Here is a 22,928-nt window from a genome sequence, read left to right as displayed (position 1 = left end):
CTGGATGGGGGCCTACAAATATTTTTGTAAACTTTGAAAAATTTCTTTGTTCAAATGTCTTTGTTCTGTTCAAAATGTGTATTAAAGATCTCTTTGGCATTGGCTCTAAATCAGACAGCTTCTGCTACCCAGTTGCTCACCTTCCTAGTGCTAACAAACCTCATTGAATTAGTGGGTTTCCATTGCAGATGCAGAAACAAAAATAGGTCAAACTCCACTTTGTTGTCCTGGCTGGAATGCAGACTATGATGGCAGTTAGCCAGGGAAAAATAAGACTGGTATATTGTGGGAGGGCTGGCTGCAACTGAAGGGATGATTAATACATAAAACATGAGATCAATGCACTAGCAAATAAGATGTTTGGTAGTTAAATGATTGATCCGACTCTGAAACTTTGTTTTTTAACTCTTGTTACATACCCAAAAAAATCCTTAATGTTGACAAACTGAGGCTTATAAAATTTGTCAGTTGCAGATAGGTTTATATAAGCTACAGATTTGTAGTCCAGCCTTCATCCACCATGATCAGCTAATTAAAGTGGTAAAACAGTGTATACAGCAATGTTTAAATATAACTTACTGTAACTGATAGCAATACCATGAGATGTTTAACATGAGGCAACTGATACAACTGCTCAGGATACGTGTTGTTCTATACCAGGGGTCAACAACCTTTGGGAAGGGGCGTGCCAGGTCTTCCCCCATCCCTCTCCAACATGCCATAGGCCTAGCACCCTGGCCCGTGGTTTACAGCATGTCTGGCGTCCAGGGGCCACGATTTGTGTTTGCACCTTCCCCATCAGCGGCAGGGTCTGTGGGCCCGTTTCCTGCTCTCCCTCTTCTCTGCCCCTCCCTCCCCGGTTGCCAGCATGCTCCCGAGTGTTGGCCTGGGGGAGGCGCTGCCAGGTCATCCTCTGAGGAGCTTCTCCCCCGCTGACATCCCCGGCGGCCCTCCAGCAGGGAATGGGAATGAGAGGGGCAGGTGCCTCTGGGCTGCCCAGCAGCGGGGGAAGGCTGCCTGGCCCCTGCGTGCCCGGGATCCCTGCAGCCCCCTAGATGCGCCCAGCACGGGGGGCGGAGGAGAGGGTGGGAGGCTGAGGGGCCAGGTCAGTGCGCCACTGGTCCTTGCCAGGAGCCCTTCCTAGCCGCAAGCAGTATTGCGCAGTGGCTACTCCCCTGCCTGCTTTGCGCCGGGAGCAGCGTGGCTCTGGCCAGGGCACTGCTGGATCCATGGGGGAGATGGGCAGGGCTGGAAGGGGGAATGGGCACTGTGTGGCGCTGTGCTGCTTGGGGCCAGGAGTGGCTCAAAATCATCACGCGTGCCATCGGTTGCCGACCCCTGTTCTATAATACTATGGAAGCAGTCCACCCCTTTCCATTTCCTGCAGTACTTACGCTGTGATAATCTGTCCTCTGAAACCAGAACTCATTGAGGACATTGTTACTGATCAACTTTTTTCATATTGAACAGATTGTTCTTATATTGGTGGTAATTATTAGAAATAGGAGGTGTGGAATTGGTGTTTCAGTATTTGACTTTGTCTATTAGATCTGATGGAAATTCCTTCCTCAATATTTAAACCTTTTTTTGGGCAGGTAAGCAAGTGAGAACCAAACTGTCACAGGCCTTTAATCACTGGTTGGATGTTCCAGAAGATAAAATACAGGTACTATCACTTTCTCTTTATTGTTTAAAAAAGGAATTTTTATTTTTGTAAACTATAAGAGGTAAGGATGACTGATTCACTTAGTTGGATAGCATTGAATGCTGACTAATCTCAAATTCTTCCATTTATTTTTCCTGAAGATGGCTTAGCTTGTTGGAAAGCAGTTTCCTATGGCTTGCAGTCTTGTGAATTTAATGTTCTTAAAAAGGAAAACGTCTGCTTATTAATATTACTCAAAACGTTACTTGTTTTTGCTTAAAGTGTGTTTCTTCAAAATGTGTATTAACTTGTTATCCTTAATGGTTATGATTGAACAGCTATCCTACTCTTGATCTCTTAATGCAGAGCCTTCAGTGACCTGTCTGAGAAACTAGCCAATTGCTCTGCAAATCATACCTCAAGCATAGTGGGTTGGAAAATTATCATTTATTGCGTGACATTTCCCATGTCAAAATCACAAGCAAACAACTGCATGAAGACCTCCATAAATAACCAGTTGTTTGTTCCGTGCCAGTTTTGAGCAAAGCATCTGCATGATCATGTTGCCTCTCAGTGCAGAGACCCGCATGGTCACCAGCACAGCCTAGTCAGAAGCACTGAACCAGGGTATCTTCCACCTAATGTTCAGCTCCTGTCAGGTGTCACTTCTGACTACATGTCAGCAACCCCTCAGTGTCTGGCTGTGTGCCCAAGCCTTGTGGCTCTGTCAAGTCAAAAACTCTCTTCAGAATTCTAGTCTATAGTGCATTTTTCTAAATTGCCTATGTCTGAGGTGCAAAGACTCTTCTCACCCAACACTATGTGAAGAGCTCAATCCTCCCCCTCTTACTTCTGACAGTCTTATCCATCCAGTCCATACATAGATTTCGTTAGTGACTACACTCAGTACTTCAATATTGATGTTCCTGTACAGTGTTTGGATAAAGGAGTCTGTTTCTGTTTCTGAAGATGGTACTTTAGGGGCAGTGTAAAGTTTGTTGTGGTGATCTCAATTATGCATTTGTCCATCTTCAGATGTGCTGTCTTCCAGTGCATTTTGTGACTTCCATTTTCTTGTGCTAATATAAAAGCATGGAGGCGTTCTGGTTTGCTGAAACAATATTTCAATTTCCATTCAAAGTTAACAAAGGCTTAGTTATCCCTGGGAACTTCCTTGGGTTTTAAATGTTTAACTTACTCAGGATATGTCTACACTGCGAGGTGAAGTCGGTTTTAATTTCAGTCGACATTCACCCCCCGAACTAATGAAGTTGGTCAGGTGTGCTCACACCATGCTCATTGTGTTGGGGGAGTGTCTCCCACCAGCTGTGCTTTTATCGATGAACAGAGCCGTGCATCATGGGTAGCTATCCCACAGTGCAGCTAGCCCCAGGGGCTTTTGGGAAGGTCTTTGGTCTTCCATGATACAATGTTCTCCCTCCCCTGATGTCAACAGCAAACAAATGGACACTTTTTCATGCCACTTTTCGAAAGCCTGGCTCAGCTATGCGCATGCCATTGCCCAAGAAGCATGGAGCTCACTGAGCTCTGCACTATCATTGTGAGCATCCCAAACACCTCTCGTCTTATCCTGCAGTATTTTCAAGGCTGAGAGAGGAGCACAGAAAATTGTGATGGTACTCAAGCTGCCCTGCTACAAACCATAGAACAAAACAATTCATGGTTGCTGCTGGCTTTCGCGCAGCAGCTGAACTCGGTGGCGTGCCATTTCTGGTCCTGGGAAACAAGCACTGACTGGTAGGATCGCATCGTTATGAAGGTCTGGAATGACAGGCAGAGGCTGTCGAACTTTTGGATGCGTAAGGCCACTTTCCTGGAACTTTGTGCAGAGCTTTCACCAGCCCTGAAGTGCAGGAATACTAATTTGAGACCTGTTCTGACATTGGAGAAGCAAGTGGACATCGCTCTGTGGAAGCTAGCAATGCCAGACTACTAACGTTCAGTTGGGAATCAATTTGGAGTCGGTATCCACCATAGAAGCTGCTGTGATACAAGTGTGCAGGGCCATTAATAGACTTCTGCTAAGAAGGGTAGTGAGTTTGGGAAACATGCAGGACCTACTGGATGGGTTTGCCGTGATGGGATTCCCTAACTGGTGGGGCAATAGATGGCACGCATATCCCTATCTTAGCACCAGACCACTTTGCCATAGAGTACATAAACCAAAAAGGATACTTTTCCATGGTGTTGCAAGCACTGGTGGATCACGGGGGTGTTTCACCAACAACATGGGGCAGTCTGAAAAGGTGCATGATGTGCGCATCTTTAGGAACGCAGGTCTGTTCAGAAAGATGCAAGCAGGAACTTTTTTCCAGACCAAAAAAATAATTATTGATATGTCAGTAGTGATCCTGAGAAGCCTACTCTACCCCTTGCTCCCATGGCTCATATAGCTGGACATCTGGACAGTGATAAGAAGCAGTTAATAATAGGCTGAGCAAGTGCAGAATGGTGGTGGAATGAACCATTTGATGTTCAAAGGCTCACTGGCACAGTTTGCTCACTAGGTTAGACCTGAGTGAAAGCAATATCCTTATAGTTATCTCTGCCTGCTGTGTGCTCCATAATGTCTGAAAGACAAAGGGAGAGAAGTTTCTGCTGGGTTGGGTTATGGAGGCAGATCAGCTGGCCACAAACTTTGAGCAGCTAGATACTAGTGCAACACTGGAGCCCAACAAAGAGCTCTGCGCCTCAGGGAGAAAACCTGTTTTTGTAATGAGCCACAGTAATGTGCACCACTTACCTGTGCTGTGCCTTCCCATACCAGCCCCTCCATTGCAGCACTGTCCCAGCACCTTCCCTTCCGCCACCATCCTATGACTTTAATAAAGAGTACTTAATTACAACAAAGTTTACTTTTATTGCACATACGTCACAGTAGAGGGAAAGGAAAATAATTTAGCTGTTAGCAACCATTCTAATGAAGTGGGAGGGGAGAAACAAACACTGCTTGTCTGTCTGTAAGCACCAAAGCCTACACGTTGAAAGTTCTTAGAATAGCTGCTTGCTCTTCTTACTCCCTTCTTCCGCTGTTGAGTGGAGCATATACTGCATCCTGCCCACCCTCCTCCTGGAACACTTGGGGATGGGGGCTTGGGAAGAAGTTGGTCGTTGCTGGAAGTTCTCCAGGGGCTGTAGAGGGAGTCTGTCCTACTGCTGCTGTTCCTGAGCTCAACCAGACGCCTGAACGTCTCTGATTGGTCCTTCATGCAGTGCAGGATGAGATGCTACAGATAACGCTCATGCTCCTGGGCGGTTCTCCATGTCCAGGTTTTCGGACAGTGAAATCCTACAGTCTCTTAGCTCCATGTCAGCTTCCCTGGAGGCATTCATTATCTCGTTGAACATGTCATCCTGAGTTCTCTTTTTCCACCTTCTAATCTGTGACAGCCTTTCCACAAAAGTGAATGATGTGCTGAAGCCATGCTTTCCACTGCAAGGCATGCAAAGCACAAGGCAGCCATTGTTAGTGCATACCATAGGTGAAATGCAAGGTCGCAATGTAAAAATCACTCCCTTCTTATTCTCAAGTGAACAGTAGCACTGAATCACTATCACTACATCTTCCATAGGTCCGTTTGGTATACCGGCCATGGTGAGTAAAGGTCTTGTGCCTCCAGTTTTGGGAAATTTCTGGAGCACTCCTTCCCCCCAGCAACATGACCAGGGAACATCTTTTAGCTTCCCAAAATTCGTTATTTGAAGGAGGCAGCCCTAATGGGTGTGGAGGGGACTCACGCAGGAGAAAAATCATTAACACCAATTCCCAGGTCCCTGCCACCCAGAACAACCTCATGTTAGGGTAACTGCGGTTGAGGGACCCAGAAACAGCCCTGGGTGGGGGATCACATGCACTGTTGTTTTCGGTATGAGCTTGTGTATTGTGAACTTGCACCATCTACCCTAGGTGACCCTATGTGATATGAGTCTGCTGAGGATGACAGAGGCGGAAAGGGAGCAGTTGCTGCAAGCATCTGGGTACAGACCTGGTCCTTATGCTGCTATGCTGTGTTCTGCGATGGTGCCAGAAAATTTAATAATGAAGTGGCATAGGAAAGTGTTTTACTGTGGTGGAAGAAATAAGGCTGCTCTCCCAAGAAACCTTCTTCAGAGGATTGCAGAGTACCTCCATGAAAGTTTCCTGGAGATATCCATGGAGGATTCTCGGGGCAATCCTCTGAATAGCAGGAGCACCTATAGGGAAGCCCATCCCCACTACCCCATTAATGCTTTTCGTATTAAATGGAACACATCAGAGAACGTAACCCCAACACAGATTGAAATTCAGTACTCACCAGAGGTGCCTTCTGCGACATCTCAGTCAGCCAAGATGCTGTCCTGCATCCGGCCGGGCTGCTCCAGGGTTAAAAATATCTCTTAGCTGTGGGGAAGAATGGATACCCGACTCGCCTGCCCCCTGTTCTCTTCCTTGTGTACAGTCTCATCATCATTGGCCCTGGACTCAGATTCCCCTGAGGTATCAATGCTGCATTGGGGGACAGTGGTGGGGTCGCCGCCAAGAATCACATGCAACTCATTGTAGAATCGACATGTCTTTGGTGATGAACCAGAACAACTGTTTGCCTCACTTGTCTTTTGATACGCCTGCCTGAGTTCTTTGATTTTAACACAGCACTGCTACGTGTCCCTCTTGTGCCCCTTCTCCAACATGTCCCGTGATATCTTTTTGTAAATATCGACATTTCTTCTGTTGGATTGGAGCTGAGCCCGAACAGACTTCTCCCCACAGACCGATGATATCCAACACCTCAGGTCTACTCCAGGCTGGAGCATGTTTGAGGCGTTCAGTCACCATGATTAGTTCTGCTAGTGAGCTCATTCCATGCTGACCAAACAGGAAATGGGAATTCAAAATTTCTCAGGGCTTGACCAGGGGAGGGGCTGTTTCCTGTGCACGTTGCCATGGTGCAGCAGAGTTTAAAACAAGTACAGAGCGGTCCCAGCGGAGCATTGTGGGATACCTCTCGGAGGCCAATGACATCGATTTACACACAGCTCTGCCTACACTCTCTCTCATTTAACCCATCCACTTCTGTTTTAGCGCTATGCGTCTCGCGGAGGTGGATTTATTAAGTCTGTGTTTCCATAGAGTTAGGTTGACAGAATGGACTTGCCAGTGGAGACGCATACATTGTATGGTCGACGGAAGGCGGCTTCTGTCGACCTAATTTTGCAGTGTAGACCAGGCCTCAGTGATTGTTCCTGTAGGCCCCACAAGCAGTGTAGCGATTCCAGTGAAGTATGGAAGCAATGCAGGAATAGGCCATGTTCCTTCTGAGACAGCCTCTCTTCCATATGGCTTCCTTCTCCTATTTCCCAAAACTAGAACCCTGCGCGAATACAAAATTTGTATCCGATCCTTGATCTGCAAAAGTGATCCGCAGATATCCGCATCCTCTGATGCGGATGTTTGTGGATATAAAGCGGATATCCCTGGATTTGCAGGGCTCTACCCAATACTGCTTGTCCCCAGGTGGCTTCATCGCATCTGTTCACTCCAGACCCACATATACTCTATTTAGTGCCCTGTCATCTCCTTTCTAGCATTCATGAGCATCCACCTATGTGCCATCATGTTTTGAAAAGTGTACATTAAAATGTACAACTTCAAAATATGTGTAATATTCTTTTTATGCATGTAGACATATACATATTTTTTATTATTGTGATAACATCCTGAAATGTTACCACAGTATCTGCAGATACCATCTTAAAACTTAATGAAAGTCTAAGATTCCTTAGAAGAACTGAAGTTTCTGTGGACCATAGAGAGGTCTAGCCAAAAAATGCAATGAACAACAAAGTATAAGTAAAATAAAACTACAACACAGACTTGAGTGATTTGTCTCAAACTTTCCAGAAATTCTATAGTGGGATGATACAGGATATGAAATATCAGGGAGTTGTTTTGTTGGTTTTTTTTTTTGTTTGTTTGTTTTTTTTTTTTTTTTTTTTTTAAATTAAGGGGTAGGTTTGGAAAGCTAGCTTCAGCCTTAACTCTGGAGCAGCTGCCCGCTTTCTGTAGTTCATTTCGACTCTAACTGCATGAAGCCTTGGAAGATGGGGGCAGTCCTCAGCATTCAGCTCTTTCTATTAAGCATTTCTTTCTCTGGTTCCAGTAAGTGGTCCTGTGAGGCTAACTTTCCAGATCACTGCAGTCTACATTCTCCTGATGGGTTACCTCTACCCCTAGTTTAACTATCACTTTTAAACCACTGACAATCAAATTACATGTCTTCTGACACTGTTATGTTCTTCATTGATCAAGACAGCCAGAGTGATGTCAAATAAATTGTGGATTTATTTAATTTCTTTACCAGGCAGCTAAATGTCAGAATCACTTCTGAGCAAAAGAAGCACCATCAAACAACTGTTCCCTCTTATGTAAAGTTTGGAAAGAAAATATCATCCTTGATCATGAATGCTCATCTCCAAGTCTACATATCACCCAGCACCTCTGCACCATTGCTTGTTCACACAGCTGCACTAGCTCTACCAGTTTGGATGGATGAACATTTCTGTTAGTGTCTTCTAGACTATTGCCATTTCTCTCCTCTAAGGCTTCCCAAGTCCTAGTTGTCTGATTTCAGAATATTCAAAATTGTGTTCTTCTTCTCTTTCTCTCAGGTACAAAGAAACACTTCCACACTACCTAATCATGTCTCCTTATTTATGCCAGGATCCAGTTGAAATCTGCTTTTTTTTTTTTTTTTTTTTTTTTTTAAACACCCTCCATGGTGTTCATAGTCAGTTCAAGGCCAGAAGAAACCACTAGATCATCTAGCCTGACTTTCTGTATATCATAGGCCACCAACACCACCCAGCCACCCACACGCTAAATGCAACAATTGAAATTAGACCAAAGTGCTATAACCCTTAGGAGACTGCTACTGTATGCTCAGGAAGAGGATAGGCGAGACTGAGGGGCACAAATGGCAAGGAATTGATTAAGTGAAAGATTCCCTGATGATCCTAGCAAGTGATCCAGGTCCCAAGCTGCAGAGACTAAAAAGTACCAAGGTCACTTGGCCAGTCTGACACGAAGGAGAGTTCCTTCCCAACCCAACGTATGGCGATCAGATTCCGAGCAAGAACCAGTCAGCCAAAAACCTGAGAGAGAATTCTCAGAGCACTGGCCCACCCTGCCCTGTGTCCTGTCTTCAGCTGTAGCCATCTGATGCTTTAGAGGAAGGAGACACCAAAAAATGCATTGAGGAAGAATATCCCTTCCTGACCTCTGCAAGGGACCAGCTGAAGCCGTGAAGCATAAGCTTTAGGAACATAAGACTTAAACTGGAAGGGGACTCCAGGATGGCTGAGCCCTGTTCCTCACCCCCCCTGAACATTCTTGTCATACAATCCCACTCATAAATTTGTCAAGCTCTTTCTTAAAATTAATTAGGTTGTTTGCCCCGACAATCCTATTCGGAGGCTGTTCCAGAAACTAACTCTTCTGATAGTTTAAAAACTTTCTAATTTCCAGCCTAAATTTATTAATAGTCAGCTTATACCCATTTGTTCTTGTGACACTCTTGTTAGCTTAAATAACTCTTCACCTTCCCTGGTGTTTAGCTCCTGATGTATTTATAGAGAGTGTTCATATCCCCTCTCGGCCTTCATTTTGCTAGATTAAACAAGCAAACTCTCTTAGTCTCCTCTCATAAAGTAGTTGTTCCATCTTCTCACAAGCCAAGCCCCCATCTAATGTACTCTGTCTGATCCATACAATCTCAATGATAACATGAGTCTTTTCTCTACAGTTTCTGCCATTTAACTTAGTTTTCCTGTATCAGTCAATCACTGACTGTTCATCTGCTTCCAAAACCTTATCTTGGAACCACACTTCTCCCTTGCCTGACTAAAGAGGAGAAGGCAACGGGAAGTGCTGAGGGGTGAATTATCATTCTGGAGGGAGATTACTAGTGGGAGTTCCTCAAGGATTGGGCTGGAACCAATTTTAGTCAATAGTTGATATAAAGTAGGAGTGTACTAATGAAACTTGCTGATTTAAAGTTGGGAGGCAGCATCAATACAGAGGAAGATCAAAATATTATACAGGAAAATCTGGACAACCTTGGAGATTGGAGTGACAAAAATGGGATGAACAATAGTACAAAAAATGTAGGTCATGCATTTAAGGTCTAATAATTTCTGCTACGGTCTAGAGGCTCATCAGATGAAAGCAACAGAGGAGGAGAGACCTGGGTGTGTTGGTCGATCTCAGGATGACAGAGCTACCAATGTGATGTGGCTACAAAAAAAAGGCAAATGTAATCCTAGGATATATCAAGCAAGGTATTTTCAGTAGATAAAGAGACATACTAATGCCACTGTACAAGGCACTGGGTAGGACTTAATTTGGAATACTGTGTACAATTCTGGTCACTCTTGTTCAAGAAAGACTCATTCAAATTGGAACAAGTGCAGAACTATTATGATGATCAGGAGTGGAGGCCTATCTTATGAAAGGAGACTGAAAGAACTTGGCTTGTTTAGTCTACCAAAAAGAAGGCTGAGAAGCGAGATTAATGTTCTCTGTGACTACATCAGGGGATAAACACCAGGGAGGATGATGGGCTATTTAAAGGACAGTGTTGGTACAAGAACAAATGAGTATAAACTTGCCATGAACAAATTCAGGCTGGAAATTAAAAGAAGTTTTCTAACCACCAGAGGGTTCTGGAACAGCTTTCCAATAAGAGTTGTGGGCCAAACAGTTTAATTACTGTAGTTTTAAGTGAGAATTGGGCAAATGTATGAGTGGCATTATATGGCAGGGTTACTTGTGATGGTATTGGGGGGCATGGCTCGGCATGTCTGATGTTCCTAAAGCTCATGCTTCAGGGTTTCAGCCAGTCACTTGTAGGGGTCAGGAAGAGATTTTTTTGTTTTTGTTTTCCTTCCTCTGAAGCATCAGAGATGATAGTCACAGCTGGAGACCGGACTCTGGATGAAGAGGGCCAGTGCTCTGTGGTGGCACTGAGCATTCTGTCATGCTTAGCTGCTTAGTTCTTGCTCTGTATGTTTAAGGTCATGGAGGCGGGAAAGAATTTTCCTCAGATCAGACTGGCAGTGATCTTGGGGATGTTTTTGCCTTTCTCTGCAGCATGGAGCACGAGTCACTTGCCAGGAGTATCTCATTTAATCAATTCCCTGCTATTGTCTCAGGCATTGTATACCTCAGTCCCTCCTATTCTGACTGTAGCACATAGTAGTTTAGTCTCCTGTGGGCTGTAATACTTTGGTCTAATTTTGGTTTTTGAGTTTAGTGTGCAGGTGGTAGGTGCTGTTGGCAGCTTCAGATAAGTGGGAGGTCAGACTAGATGATCTAGTTTAGTGGTTCTCAACCTTTCCAGACTACCATACCCCTTTCAGTAGTCTGATTTGTTTTGCATACCCCAAGTTTCATCTCACTTAAAAATTACTTGATTACAAAATCAGACATAAAAATACAGAAGTTTCACAGCACACTTTTGGCAGGGCTGAAGCATGTAACTTAGTTTCACGGGCCCCCTGTGGCATGGGGCCTCAGGCAGTTGCCCTGCTTGCCATCCCCTAATGCCGGCCCTGCACTTGCAATTCCCCTAAAACTGTCCTGTGACGACCCCCCCCCTCACCCCTCCAGGGGCTGCAATCCCCAGGTTGAGAAACACTAATCTAGTGGTCCTTACTGGCCTTAAACTCACTCTTAATTTCTCTACCTCCATCTTTTTCATTTTCAGTTTTGAAGCAGTCTGGTCTATATAAAGAGATGTTTTCATTTCAGTAAACAAGGGAGATGGCCTATTTTTTAAAATCTTACTGCAATAAATGGGTATTTTCAGTCATTATAAACAGTTACTTCAAGATTATCTAAATGAGTCTAAACGGTGTTTTGGAGGTTAACGCTCTGGAATCTTGTATTTTATTGTCTAATCTTTATTTTACAGCAGGTAAGTGAAATTATAAAGGAATGTGAAATGAAATAGGCTGGCCATCAAAGTACAGACTAAAGAAATCACAATGGAATTTACCCAAGGAATTTACTGAATAAATGGTAGCTTGTAATTACGAAAACTTATTCTTACACCACGGTGTATTAAACGGTACAAATAGCAGTGACATCTTTTGCAACAAAGATTGTTCGGGCAGCAGATGGTAGATCACTTTAAGATTCCTTCATGATGATGATGTGCAAACAATCATGTCTAAGTCAAAATATAGTTCCCCTGTAACTGACTTCCAGACAAAAGCTAAACTATTTCAAAATGTACTGATAGTTTGCCTGGAATTTTGTTTTTGCCTGAAATGTGAACCTTTTGCGTTCTTGCAGGCTTTTTGTTTAATGTAAAACTAAAAGCCTGATGTTAAAGAAAGAACTCTTAAATGAAATGGCACAAGGGGGACCATCGTCTTGCTCTTTTTGTACACCACCTAGCACACCGGGGTCCTGGTTAGTGAATGTGGCTCTTAGGTGCTACCACAATATAAATTAGTGTCCCCCTTGGTGCTCTTCAGAAGAGTAGCTTGAGAGAGAGCAACAAAACTTGAAACTACTTCTTTGAGTGATGGTTCCTGTTGTATTCGCCATGTGGGTGCACATGAGCCTGAGTCTGGAAATTCTAACAAGTAATGTCCTATTGCACATGTGTGGCCCAACAGTCACCTCATGCTCCAGACTGAGGGCATAAGAGGCAATGCAGGCCGACACCTTTCCAGTTCCTTCTTACCACCACATGGCCTGAGTCGGAATCCCTGTGTCCACAGATTTCTCTAGCTTTTACTATTATTACTCTGTAAACACATTTGTAAATAGTTTACAGTTAATTAGTATACGTAGCTTTTTCTCTCACTACCGGGGACTCCATCCCCTTGGTCTGTGACTATACCCAGAGTCTCTGGGTTCAAGAACTGTCTCCCCTGCCCCCGCGCCTTCTCTGTAGGAGAGAAGCATCAATGCTGTTTTTACTACCTGGGTGAGACACACGTTGCTGCAAAGTGCAGCATTTGTCACTCTTTTCTGCCGTGAATTTGCGAAGCCCATGAGGTTAAATTAAGAAAACAGCTAGTGGCCTTACTCCAATCCGGGCCAATGAGGACCTCTCCCGTACATCAGCTCTATCAGACAAGCAGTGCCCCTCTGAGCATGAGCTTAGGAACAGAGTATGCAGCTGCTAAACCCAAGGACTCTATTTCCCAGGCTTGCTGGGAGAGCAAGGAGCCCTTTCATGGTCATAAGGACAGCTCCCCATCCAGATCTGCCCATAAAAGAAGGGAACCCTCCCCGAGCCTGTCCAGGCTGGGTGAGTTTTCACTCACAGCTTCAATGGGTCCGAGACCACAGAAGATCCCCAGGTTGGAAGGTTAGCTGTGCAAAAAAGGATCTGTCAGTGGCTCTGGCTCTAAAACTCAAGGACTGATATCCTCCAGATTCATCTAGAAGCTCTGGACCTTATTCTTCTTTAATACCATCGTATTTGCCTAAGGACTTCCTGGCTACAACTTCCTGGGACATGTTGTTGGAACTGTCAACCCTGACTGTCAGAATGCCTTGAACGCTGGGTCACATAACTTCTACTGTAGTACAAGTGTCTGTTTTTCTCCCTTACTCTGCCTCCTCTCCGGCCTAGTCCTTCTGAGAGACATTGCTACATTGGAGGACAAAACCCTTGGGCAGGAGTATCTACCCCCACCCAGAACCATCAGCCTCACCACTGGAGAAAGAGAGCAGTTCTCAGACTCCTATAGATTGGACGTTCCAGCTGGTTCATTATCTCCTCATAGAGAACTGAGCCCTGATAGACAGTTAAGGAGATCTGAGCATCATCCTCCAAGATAGGATTTCCCTTGGAACCACTGGTACCAGATCCGTCCTTTTGGCCTTAATTGGGGCCCCTGGAACTCCTATGGGAGCCACTGCAGATCCATCCCAGAATCGTACTACACCTCTGACTCTGCACCCTCTGGATCTGACTGAATATGAGGAGGAAGACATAGATCTGGATTTGCAGGCATCAACAGTATTTGTCCAATCTTGTCCTCATCTCCAGATGGAGCAGTCACTCCATTCTCATTATCTCGGCTGGACGATTATGGGCAATACCGGGAGGTGCTTCAGAGAATTGCCAATGATCTCCAGATACCATTTGGGAGGTGGTCCAGGACACCCAGCATCAACTCATGGATATTCTGCAGCCTTACACGTCTGAGCAAGGTGGCGCTACCAGTTAATAAGGCTATGATGGAGTCAGCCAGAGTGGTCTGGACACCCCTGCCTCTTGGCCCCTCTCCCCTCCACACACACATAAAAGGGCCAAGAGATACTATTTTGTCCCTGCCAAAGGACCCAGCATCCCCCTCCCTGTTAGTACATCACATCCCCTGCAGGAATAGTCAAAAAGTTGGGGAGGGAGTAAAGGCAAGTAAGGGTATCTGGGCTCTGGGGGGATGGGGTGTGGGTGTCTGGGCTCTAGTGGAGGCCTCCACACAACCCCCTCCAGCATTCCCCAGCTGGAACTGGGTTTTTGTTGGGGTTTCTTAAATTCTCTACTCCTGGGGGAATTTTTTGTTGTTGTCTGTTAATTGACATACTTGTTTACTGGTATTTTGAAATAAATTACCAAAATAATTGAAACTGGAGTGATTATATTGTGTTATTTTCGCAAAATTTGCAGAATTTTAAAATATTGTGTGCAGAATTTTTATGTTTTTGGTGCAGAACTTCACCAAGAGTAAGAAGGATCTGAAGCAAAATGAATGGAGAGTGGGAAATGGAATACAGATTGGAAGTTCACTTGAGATGTGTGCACCCTATTAAAATTAATAACCTCCACTTCTTGAGGGCTGGTCCCTACATGTTGTCCACATGTAGGTAGTTGACAAGCAGTATTCAGAGTGGAGGCTGGGGTGAGAGGATACCGGCAAGAAAGATGCTTGAAGTACTGCAGTTCCCACAGCTGCATCCTTAGCAGAGGCTTGAAATAGCACAAAGTTTAGTGAATGTATGAACGCAACTCCAGGTAACTGCCCTGCCCGTGTCCAGCAACGATACTTTATGCAACGAAACTGCAAAGGCAGCTTGTGCTCTGATGGAATGTGCCTGTACCCCATCAGGTGGAGGGATATTAGCTAATTGCTAGCATGTGATGGTGTACCCAGAAATCCATTTAGAGATCCTCAGAGAATAGAGCTTGTCCTCATGACCTCTCTGTTACGGCGAAAAATAGTCTGAGACTGTCTGATAGGATTATACCTGCAGGGTCCAAATCGAAGGCACATCTGACATCAAGGATATGAAGCTTCCTCTTCTCAATAGAGGCATGGGGCTTTGGGAAGCAGAATTTCATGTTCATTTTGAACAAATTTGACTCATCGAAAGGCAGTCCCCATATGGGGTTCTGGACCTTTCAGGGAAGCCTCAAGAAGGGAAGACAAGATTCCTGCCTCATGACTATGCCAGTGGCTAAACCTCTGGATACAGCATCACCTGTGTCCACCACAGCTTGCAGGGAAATCTTAGCCACTAATTTGCCCTCCTCTAAGAGAGGCTGAGCTTGGCCCTGTTGTCAGTGGGAAACTTGTCCTTAAAATCAGATGGCCTGGAATAACCCTCAGTGAAATAAGATTTGAACAAGGCCTGATAGTTAACAATATAGAATTGTAAATTCATAGAAGAAAAGACTCTTCTCCTCAAAAGGTCCAATCTCTTCAAGCCCGTCAGCCAGCGTGGTTTTAGGATGGTACGACCATGATTTCTCTGTGGTAACTCAAGCTGGGCAGCCAGCAGCCTCTATCCAAGCCGGACTCTGTATAATCCAGCGGCCTCTAATGACCATCAGCAGCTTTGCAGCCCCAGTTCTCTCTGGCAAACATGAAATTCTGCACAAATTCTGCATTGCACAGTGGTGCAGAATTCTCCCAGGAGTACCTTCTGCATTCACAGTAAGAAGAGGAACTGGAGAGGCATCGGCCCGCATTGCCTCCTATGCTCTTAATCTGGAGCTCAAAGTGAACTACTGCACATATGTGGGCCAACAGACACGGCTTGTTAGAATTTCCAGACTTGGATGCATGCAGACTATGTATGCCCACATGTGAAATACAGATAGGGATCATACATCACAAAGAGCTTCCAGTTACAGTAAGTAACCTCCAGTTACTTGATGTGTTCATTAAAATCCCAAATTTGAGCTCTGTACTACCTTATGCCTAATCACTATAGTTAGGGATCTGTGTAATTATTTTCCAAATGAGAATTCAGAAAATATATGGGAATCGAAGAAGTGTTTTTCCAATGGGTTTTATTTCCTTTGTACAATATGGAATTTGAGAATTCTAAATGTATAAATGATTGCACTTTATCTAGACTACTAGAAATTAGAGATATAACTTCTGCAGCATTTTTAAAGTTGAGGGTCCAGTAGTACAGAGCTCTCTGCTGGCAAGACACACAGATTTATATACTTAGTCTTGTTCGCAATATTTTATACTTGTATGGTACCTTTCATCAAAGGATCTCTATATGACCTATACTATCTTAATTTTAACTCCCTTACTGGGGTAAGGAGGCAAGATTAATAATAAACTTATTTTCAGACCAGGAAACTGAGGCACAGAGTTGTCCAACATGCTGAAAGTTGATAACAAAGCCAGGGATACAACCCATTCTTCCTGATTCCCAGCCACTTGCCTTGACCAGAAGACTACCAAATTTACAAGGAGAAATAAAGTTCTATATTTAGATTTTTTTTAAATGTCATACAAAGGGTGTCCAAAGCTGTGCATGCCCTTGCTGCAAGAAATAGGTAAAAATTAGACTGTTACCTATCCAAGAAATGTGTGTATTCAGTTGTCACCAAGAGTACAAACATTTCAAACACTATATGTGAGTATTATTAGTTTTCTTAGTGAAGTGTGGTCTGATGTTTGAAGCAGAGCATGAGACTCATGGATTCTCTTTTAGCTTTGGTACAGACTTGCTTTGTGATTTTACTTAACAAATCAGTTGACATGTCTGTCCCTTAGTTCACCTGTCTAAGTATTGATCTGCTTCACAAAGCTGCCAGCCTATAAGGAGTGGTTTGAGTTCTTTGTATGAAAGAGGCTATAGCTATTCATCAATGCCTGTGAAGTGCTGAGAACTTTCCAGGTGGTCAGGAAATGACAACCCTACCTCCAGGAGCTCGCAATCTTAAGAACATAGAAAGATTAGGGGAAGGAGGATTTAAAAAAATAAAAATCCTCCATTCAGCTCAGCTAGGTTCACTGTAGGCAGCATATTGCAGAAGTGAGTCTTTAACAGGGCCTTAAGTGTAAACAGTATAAGGACCTTATGAATGAGGATAGGGAGGTTCTCATCTGCTATTGCATCAAATGTACGCTTCTTGCCATAGCTTCAAAAGATGTCCATACATATTCATTTTATAGAGCTTCATGTTTCCTCTTCCCATTCTATCCACTTTTGTTCCTACCCTCAACTACTAATTTGTCAGCTTTTTGCACATTCAGTAAAGTGAAGAGTCAAAAATAATTCCCAAACAGTGAGCCTTAATGATGGGGGTTATTGTCAATAAGAAGAAGTGAGAAGCTTTGGGAAGGAAAATAGTTAGATTTTTGACCATGTAAGTTGGAATCTGATGACAAAATATTCAAGAGCAGATGTCAGACTGGGATGTAGAATTAATATGAGGCAAGTCCGTTGAGAGAATTGTGAATAATTGGCACAGACGACGCATGGAATTGAAAGAGAAGAAGAGTTTAAGCAGAGATAGGGTATGAAGTGAGATGTGCAGAAGGCCAATAACGGAACTCTAGAGAGCCCCTCTCAACAGAGAAGGAGGAGGTGGACCAACCAAAGATAAGCGAAATACTAGTTAATACTGTGTAAATGCAAACTGTTCCACAAATTATTTTACAATGTAAGACTGAATTACTTTTCTCTTCTTGTATTAGGTTATTATTGAAGTGACAGAGATGTTGCACAATGCCAGCTTGCTCATAGATGACATTGAAGATAACTCAAAGCTAAGACGGGGCTTTCCAGTGGCACACAGCATATATGGAATTCCATCTGTAATAAATTCTGCTAATTATGTGTATTTCCTGGGCCTAGAGAAAGTTTTAACACTTGATCACCCAGATGCTGTGAAAGTGTTCACTCGTCAGCTGCTGGAACTCCATCAAGGCCAAGGCTTGGATATTTACTGGAGAGATACATACACCTGTCCTACAGAAGCGGAGTATAAAGCCATGGTACTGCAAAAGACAGGTGGTCTCTTTGGATTAGCTGTGGGCCTCATGCAGTTGTTCTCCAATGATAAAAGAGATTTAAAACCACTCCTTAATACACTTGGACTCTTCTTCCAAATACGAGATGACTATGCTAATTTACACTCAAAAGAATATAGTGAGAACAAGAGTTTTTGTGAAGATTTAACTGAAGGCAAGTTCTCATTCCCAACTATTCATGCTATTTGGTCCAGGCCTGAAAGCACTCAGGTACAGAATATTTTGCGGCAAAGGACAGAAAATGTAGACATAAAAAAATACTGTGTACATTACCTTGAGAATGTCGGTTCCTTTGAGTACACTCGGCAAACGCTGAAAGAGCTTGAATCTGAAGCATATAAACAGATTGAGTCACTTGGGGGAAACCCTGAACTTGTAGCACTGATTGAATACTTAAGCAAAATGTTCAAAGAAAATAATTAAAATAACCAATAATTGATTTGACATGTGGTTTGGGGAGGGAAATTTTAAAACCAGCATGTATTAACTAGACTGGCTTACTAAGTTCATGTAAAGAAAAGTGAGAAATGATGCTTATTTAAAATTACTTATTACTGCTGCATTATCAAAACTGCTACATTTGACATTGTGTAAGTAGTAATTGAGGGTTATTTGTATGCACCACAAATGATCTCTGCAGCTGTAATTACAACTGCTTACAAAATATTGCATAGGGAAATAAACTTGGATAAATCTGTTAAAACTAAAATTAACAATTTTACCTTTTTATGTGAATCTTTTAGTTGTAACCTTCTCTGCACAATCAGTGATGTTTACTTTGGCTATAGACTGTGTCCTATAAGAACACTGCAGGTTTTAATCAGACTGAGATGGATTTGACTACATTTCCATATTAAATTGAATCTGCTCTATTTAGGGGCCTTTGCATTTTTTTAAAACATGGAGACTTAGTAACACTTTTACAATATATTCCGTGTCCTTTTAAAAGTTAACAAAAAGTAGGGTTCATTAAAGTGGAATGGAAGGCAAAAGAAGGCTCCACAATGGTCAATGACATTTTCTGTACAACAAACCAATCTATATCTATCTCCACAGAGCCAGATGTGGGGAATGGTGGTATAATAGGCAAAATCCAGTGTTGCCAAATGGAGCTGAGCTTGAGAGTTATTTTAATAGCATGACTCATTCATAGCATAGCAATAGCTTAGCCAATAAGGGCATAGCCTTTGTCCATCCACACTGGTCTGATATACCACTGTAGTCCCAATTCCTTGAAATTCTCCTTTAAGTATTTTAGTTAAGAGATTCTATCAGAAGTACAAAGGAAGAAGATATTCCACCAGTTCTTAAGAATTGGAGCCGACTAGTTTTGGTTATATCAAATTAGAGGAGTTTCAGACATAAAGGTCTGTCAAATCTGCACCAATAGCCAAACGCTTATATTGAATGTTAAACCTGGAACAGAAGTTTAAAAGACCATTTCATGGGTGACTTTAAAAAAAATATAAAAAACAGATTAACTGCAAATAGTAACATAGCAAATGGTCACCTAGTGTCTTCAGTTATCTCTCTGCTTCAGATACATTGCTGAAAATTCCCCTAGTAGTTTTATGTCTTAAACTTTAAGTGTAATTGGGAAGGGGAGGGGGGAAGTGTGCACACAATCCCATAGTTCTGATTTCAATTTCTGGGTAGCTCTATGGCCATGGCTATGCTACAACCTTACAACAACTCAAGTTACATAGGCATACAGCCACCACAGTTAGTACATCACTTGTGCGCATGCATACTTTTCTTTGTCAGGGGTGTGCATACTCACCAAGGGGTGTGTATCGATGTAGAGTGTGATATAAATATCCCACTGTGCAGTTTGCCACCATCCAGCACAGTCTTTTGGGAAGTTTGGTGACAAATGATGGGGCTGAAATGAGTTTATGCAGGGGTGACTAGGAGCGTGGGGTCAATTTCCCAGTATGCAACTGACTCCACCCCATAATTTTATCTGTATCCCATAATTTTTGTGCCTTTTTTCAAAATCCCACAAGCTCAGCTGGTCTTCCTCACTGTCTGCCATCTTGACAGAAGCATGGTGCCTCCACAGCTCTTCTCTATTGTTATGGGTGTTGCAAGCACAAGATACACAATCCTGGAATATTTGCAGAGCCACAAGAAAATCAAATGAATGGGGAAGATAATGATTCCTTGGAGAACATGTTGCTATGGGACATGGCGAGAACAAATTCAAGGTTGTTAGTAGTAATCACGGAGCAGCTGTAGATGGTGGAGTGCCATTTCTGCACCTGAGAAACAAGCACTAACTTGTGGGATCAAATTGTAATGCAGGTGTGGGATGGTGAGCAGTGGCTGCAGAACTTTCAGATATGCAAAGCCACATTCCTGGATCTGTGTACTGAGCTTGACCCAGCTCTCCAGCGCAGGGACATCAAAACGAGAGCTGCAATGATAGTGGAGAAGTGAGTGGCAATTGCACTGTAAAACTTGCAATGCCAAATTGATTCCCAACTGACTGGTAGCAATTTGGAGTGTAGGGAAATCCACCGTGGGGGCCGTTGTGATGCAAGTGTGCAGGGCCATTAATTGCCTCCTGCTGTGCAGGACTGTGACTCTTGGCAGTGTGCAGGACATAATGGATGGATTTGCAGCAACGGGGTTCCCAAACTGTGGTGCAGCGAAAGACAGCGCACACATCCCTATTTTGGCACCAGAGCACCTTGCTATTGAGTACATCAGCAGATAGTTACTTTATGGTTATGCAGGCATTGTTGGATCACTGGAGATGCTTCACAGACATCAGTGTGGGCTGGTTAGGGAAGATGCGTGACACTCATATATTTAAGAACACTGGGCTGTTCAGGAAGCTACAAGCAGAGAATCTTTCCTGACCGGCAGATTACTACTGGGAATGTTGAAATGCAAATACTGAGTCCAGGTGACCTAGCCTACCCCTGGCTCATGAAGCCATACACTGGCCACCTTGACAGCGCCAAGAAACAAATCATCGGCTCAGCAGCAGCAGAATTACAGTTGAATGTGCTTTTGGCCATTTGAAAGGTCGCTGACATTGTTTACCTTCAAGATTGGACCTTCGTGAGAAAAATATTCCAATGGTTATAGCTGCCTGCTGCATCCTGCATGCTATATGTGAAGCAACAGGGAAAAGTTTCTGCTGGGGTAAAGGGCGACAGCAGAGCATCTGTCTGCTGACTTTGAACAACCAGATCCAAGGGCATTAGAAGAGCTCAACTTGGAGCTATATTGCTCACAGAGGCTTTCAAAGACCATTTTAACAGTAAGCCAAAGTATTGTAGCGTGCTCTAACCATGTTTTTTGTGGCCTGGTAAGAATTGTGATTTTCTGTAGATGTAGGAATATAACATTTGTCAGTGAACCCATGACTTTTGATCGTATGAGTTGTGACACATTGGGCAGTAACAGCAAATTGATTACTTTCAGAACAGCTGATCACTCGGCAGCAGATTTTGTGAACTAATAAAGGTTGTTCCAAATAATAGAGTTTTATTATGCAACAAAATCAGTGCAAAAAATATGGGGAATTTTAAAACAAATACATTAAAACTTCATAAACCTTAAGTTCTGTTCTCTTAATTTATTATGAAAGGGAAAGGATGTTCTGCAATGGTGCCTGTTGAAGTTATCGCTGAGTGAAAGCATCTTCCCATGGAGGAAGAAATAAGGCAGCCTTTGGACAAGAATTGCAGAGTACCTCTGTGAAAGTTTCATCAAGATCTCTCAGGAGGATTCAAGAGACATCCTGTGTATTTGTAAACAAATTGCTCCATGTGTCCCCCTGCCTGACTCTTATGGGGAATTAAAAGCAGATAGCAACTCTATGGGTTGTACCACTATCTCTTCTAGCATGATTACATTAATGCAAAGATCAAAAGATGTGTCCTGTTACTTTGGGGGTGCCATCCCTGTAATTGAAAATTTATCTACACAGTTACCCAAGGTTCCTTCCCCTGCACTGGGTTCACCCGTGCTTGACTGGCAGAATTGCAGTGAAGTCAAAAACAGGTCCTGACTTGCTGTGCATCTGGATCCCCTGTGCACCCATCCCCATATTCCTCTTCCTTGTCCGCCGCTACCTCCTTGCTGTTCACAGCAGGGGCTTGTGGCTCGGGTTCCTTGGAGGTGTCCATAGAGCTGTTGGGGTGGTGGTGTGATCTCCACCAAGAATGGCATGCAGCTCTTTATCAAAGTGACAGGTTTGCGGCTCAGTACTGGATCAAGTGATGGCCTCCCTGGCTTTCTGGTGTGCCTGCCACAGCTGCTTGGCTTTCATGCAGCACTGCTGCTGATCCTTTTCGTATCCCATCTGCATCTTCCAAGCAAACTGTTCATAGATGTCGACATTTCTACCACTGGTTCAGAGTTGTGCCTGCATAACCTCTTCTCCCCAAGGCCCAGGAGATCCAATATCTCTGTCTATTCCAGGCAGGAGCTTGTCTGGAGCATGTAGCCAGCATGGTCAGATGGGCAGTTTTACTCAACAATGGAGAGATGCTAGGTGTGCTCACCAAGCCAGGCAACCAGGAACAGAAATTTCAAAAAAAATCATGGGATTTTAAAAGGGGTGGGCCCTTCTGGTTTCAGTGACCCCTGGGCTGTGGAGTTCCTAATGGTGACCAGAGGGGCCAGTGTGGGGAATTTGTGGGACAGCTGCTGGAGGGGACAGTTGGGGTTGACATAATTAACACCCGTGTCTGCACTTGCACTGCATTGATGTAAGACCATGGCTCTATATCACCCAGAGAGGTGGTATTACTGCATTGGCATAAAGTGGAAGACCTATTTAAGTTTCAACACATGAACAGGTAGGTCGACGGAAGCTGTCTTGTGACAACTTAACTTGAAGTATAGACCAGGGCTAGGTCTCTTAACACTGAAAACAACCTGTCTTGTCTGAAGAGGGAAATATTTGGCATGGAAATGTAGTTTCTGTGATGAAGCAAAAAACCAGAGCTGTATGGGA

The 22,928-nt window shown here is 43.7% G+C and overlaps 1 protein-coding gene across 2 annotated transcripts in view; it reads left to right on the top strand.

The window, feature by feature from the left end:
- Nucleotides 1-18,825, top strand: part of GGPS1 (geranylgeranyl diphosphate synthase 1) — a 50,629-nt gene extending 31,804 nt beyond the window's left edge. For both annotated transcript variants that reach the window (XM_067535811.1, XM_067535812.1), the window contains exons 3-4: nt 1,596-1,666; nt 17,618-18,825. In XM_067535811.1, the coding sequence (XP_067391912.1) occupies nt 1,596-1,666; nt 17,618-18,376 (830 nt within the window). In that variant the 3' untranslated portion in view covers nt 18,377-18,825. The remainder of the gene's footprint in view (nt 1-1,595; nt 1,667-17,617) is intronic.
- The last annotated feature ends 4,103 nt before the right edge of the window (nt 18,826-22,928 follow it).

Source organism: Emydura macquarii, unplaced genomic scaffold (assembly GCF_026122565.2).
Source record: "Emydura macquarii macquarii isolate MOO-44397 ecotype Brisbane River unplaced genomic scaffold, CSIRO-AGI_Emac_v2 contig_3517, whole genome shotgun sequence".
NCBI classification, from domain to species: domain Eukaryota; kingdom Metazoa; phylum Chordata; order Testudines; family Chelidae; genus Emydura; species Emydura macquarii.
This window is presented reverse-complemented; position numbering and strand designations above follow the sequence as displayed.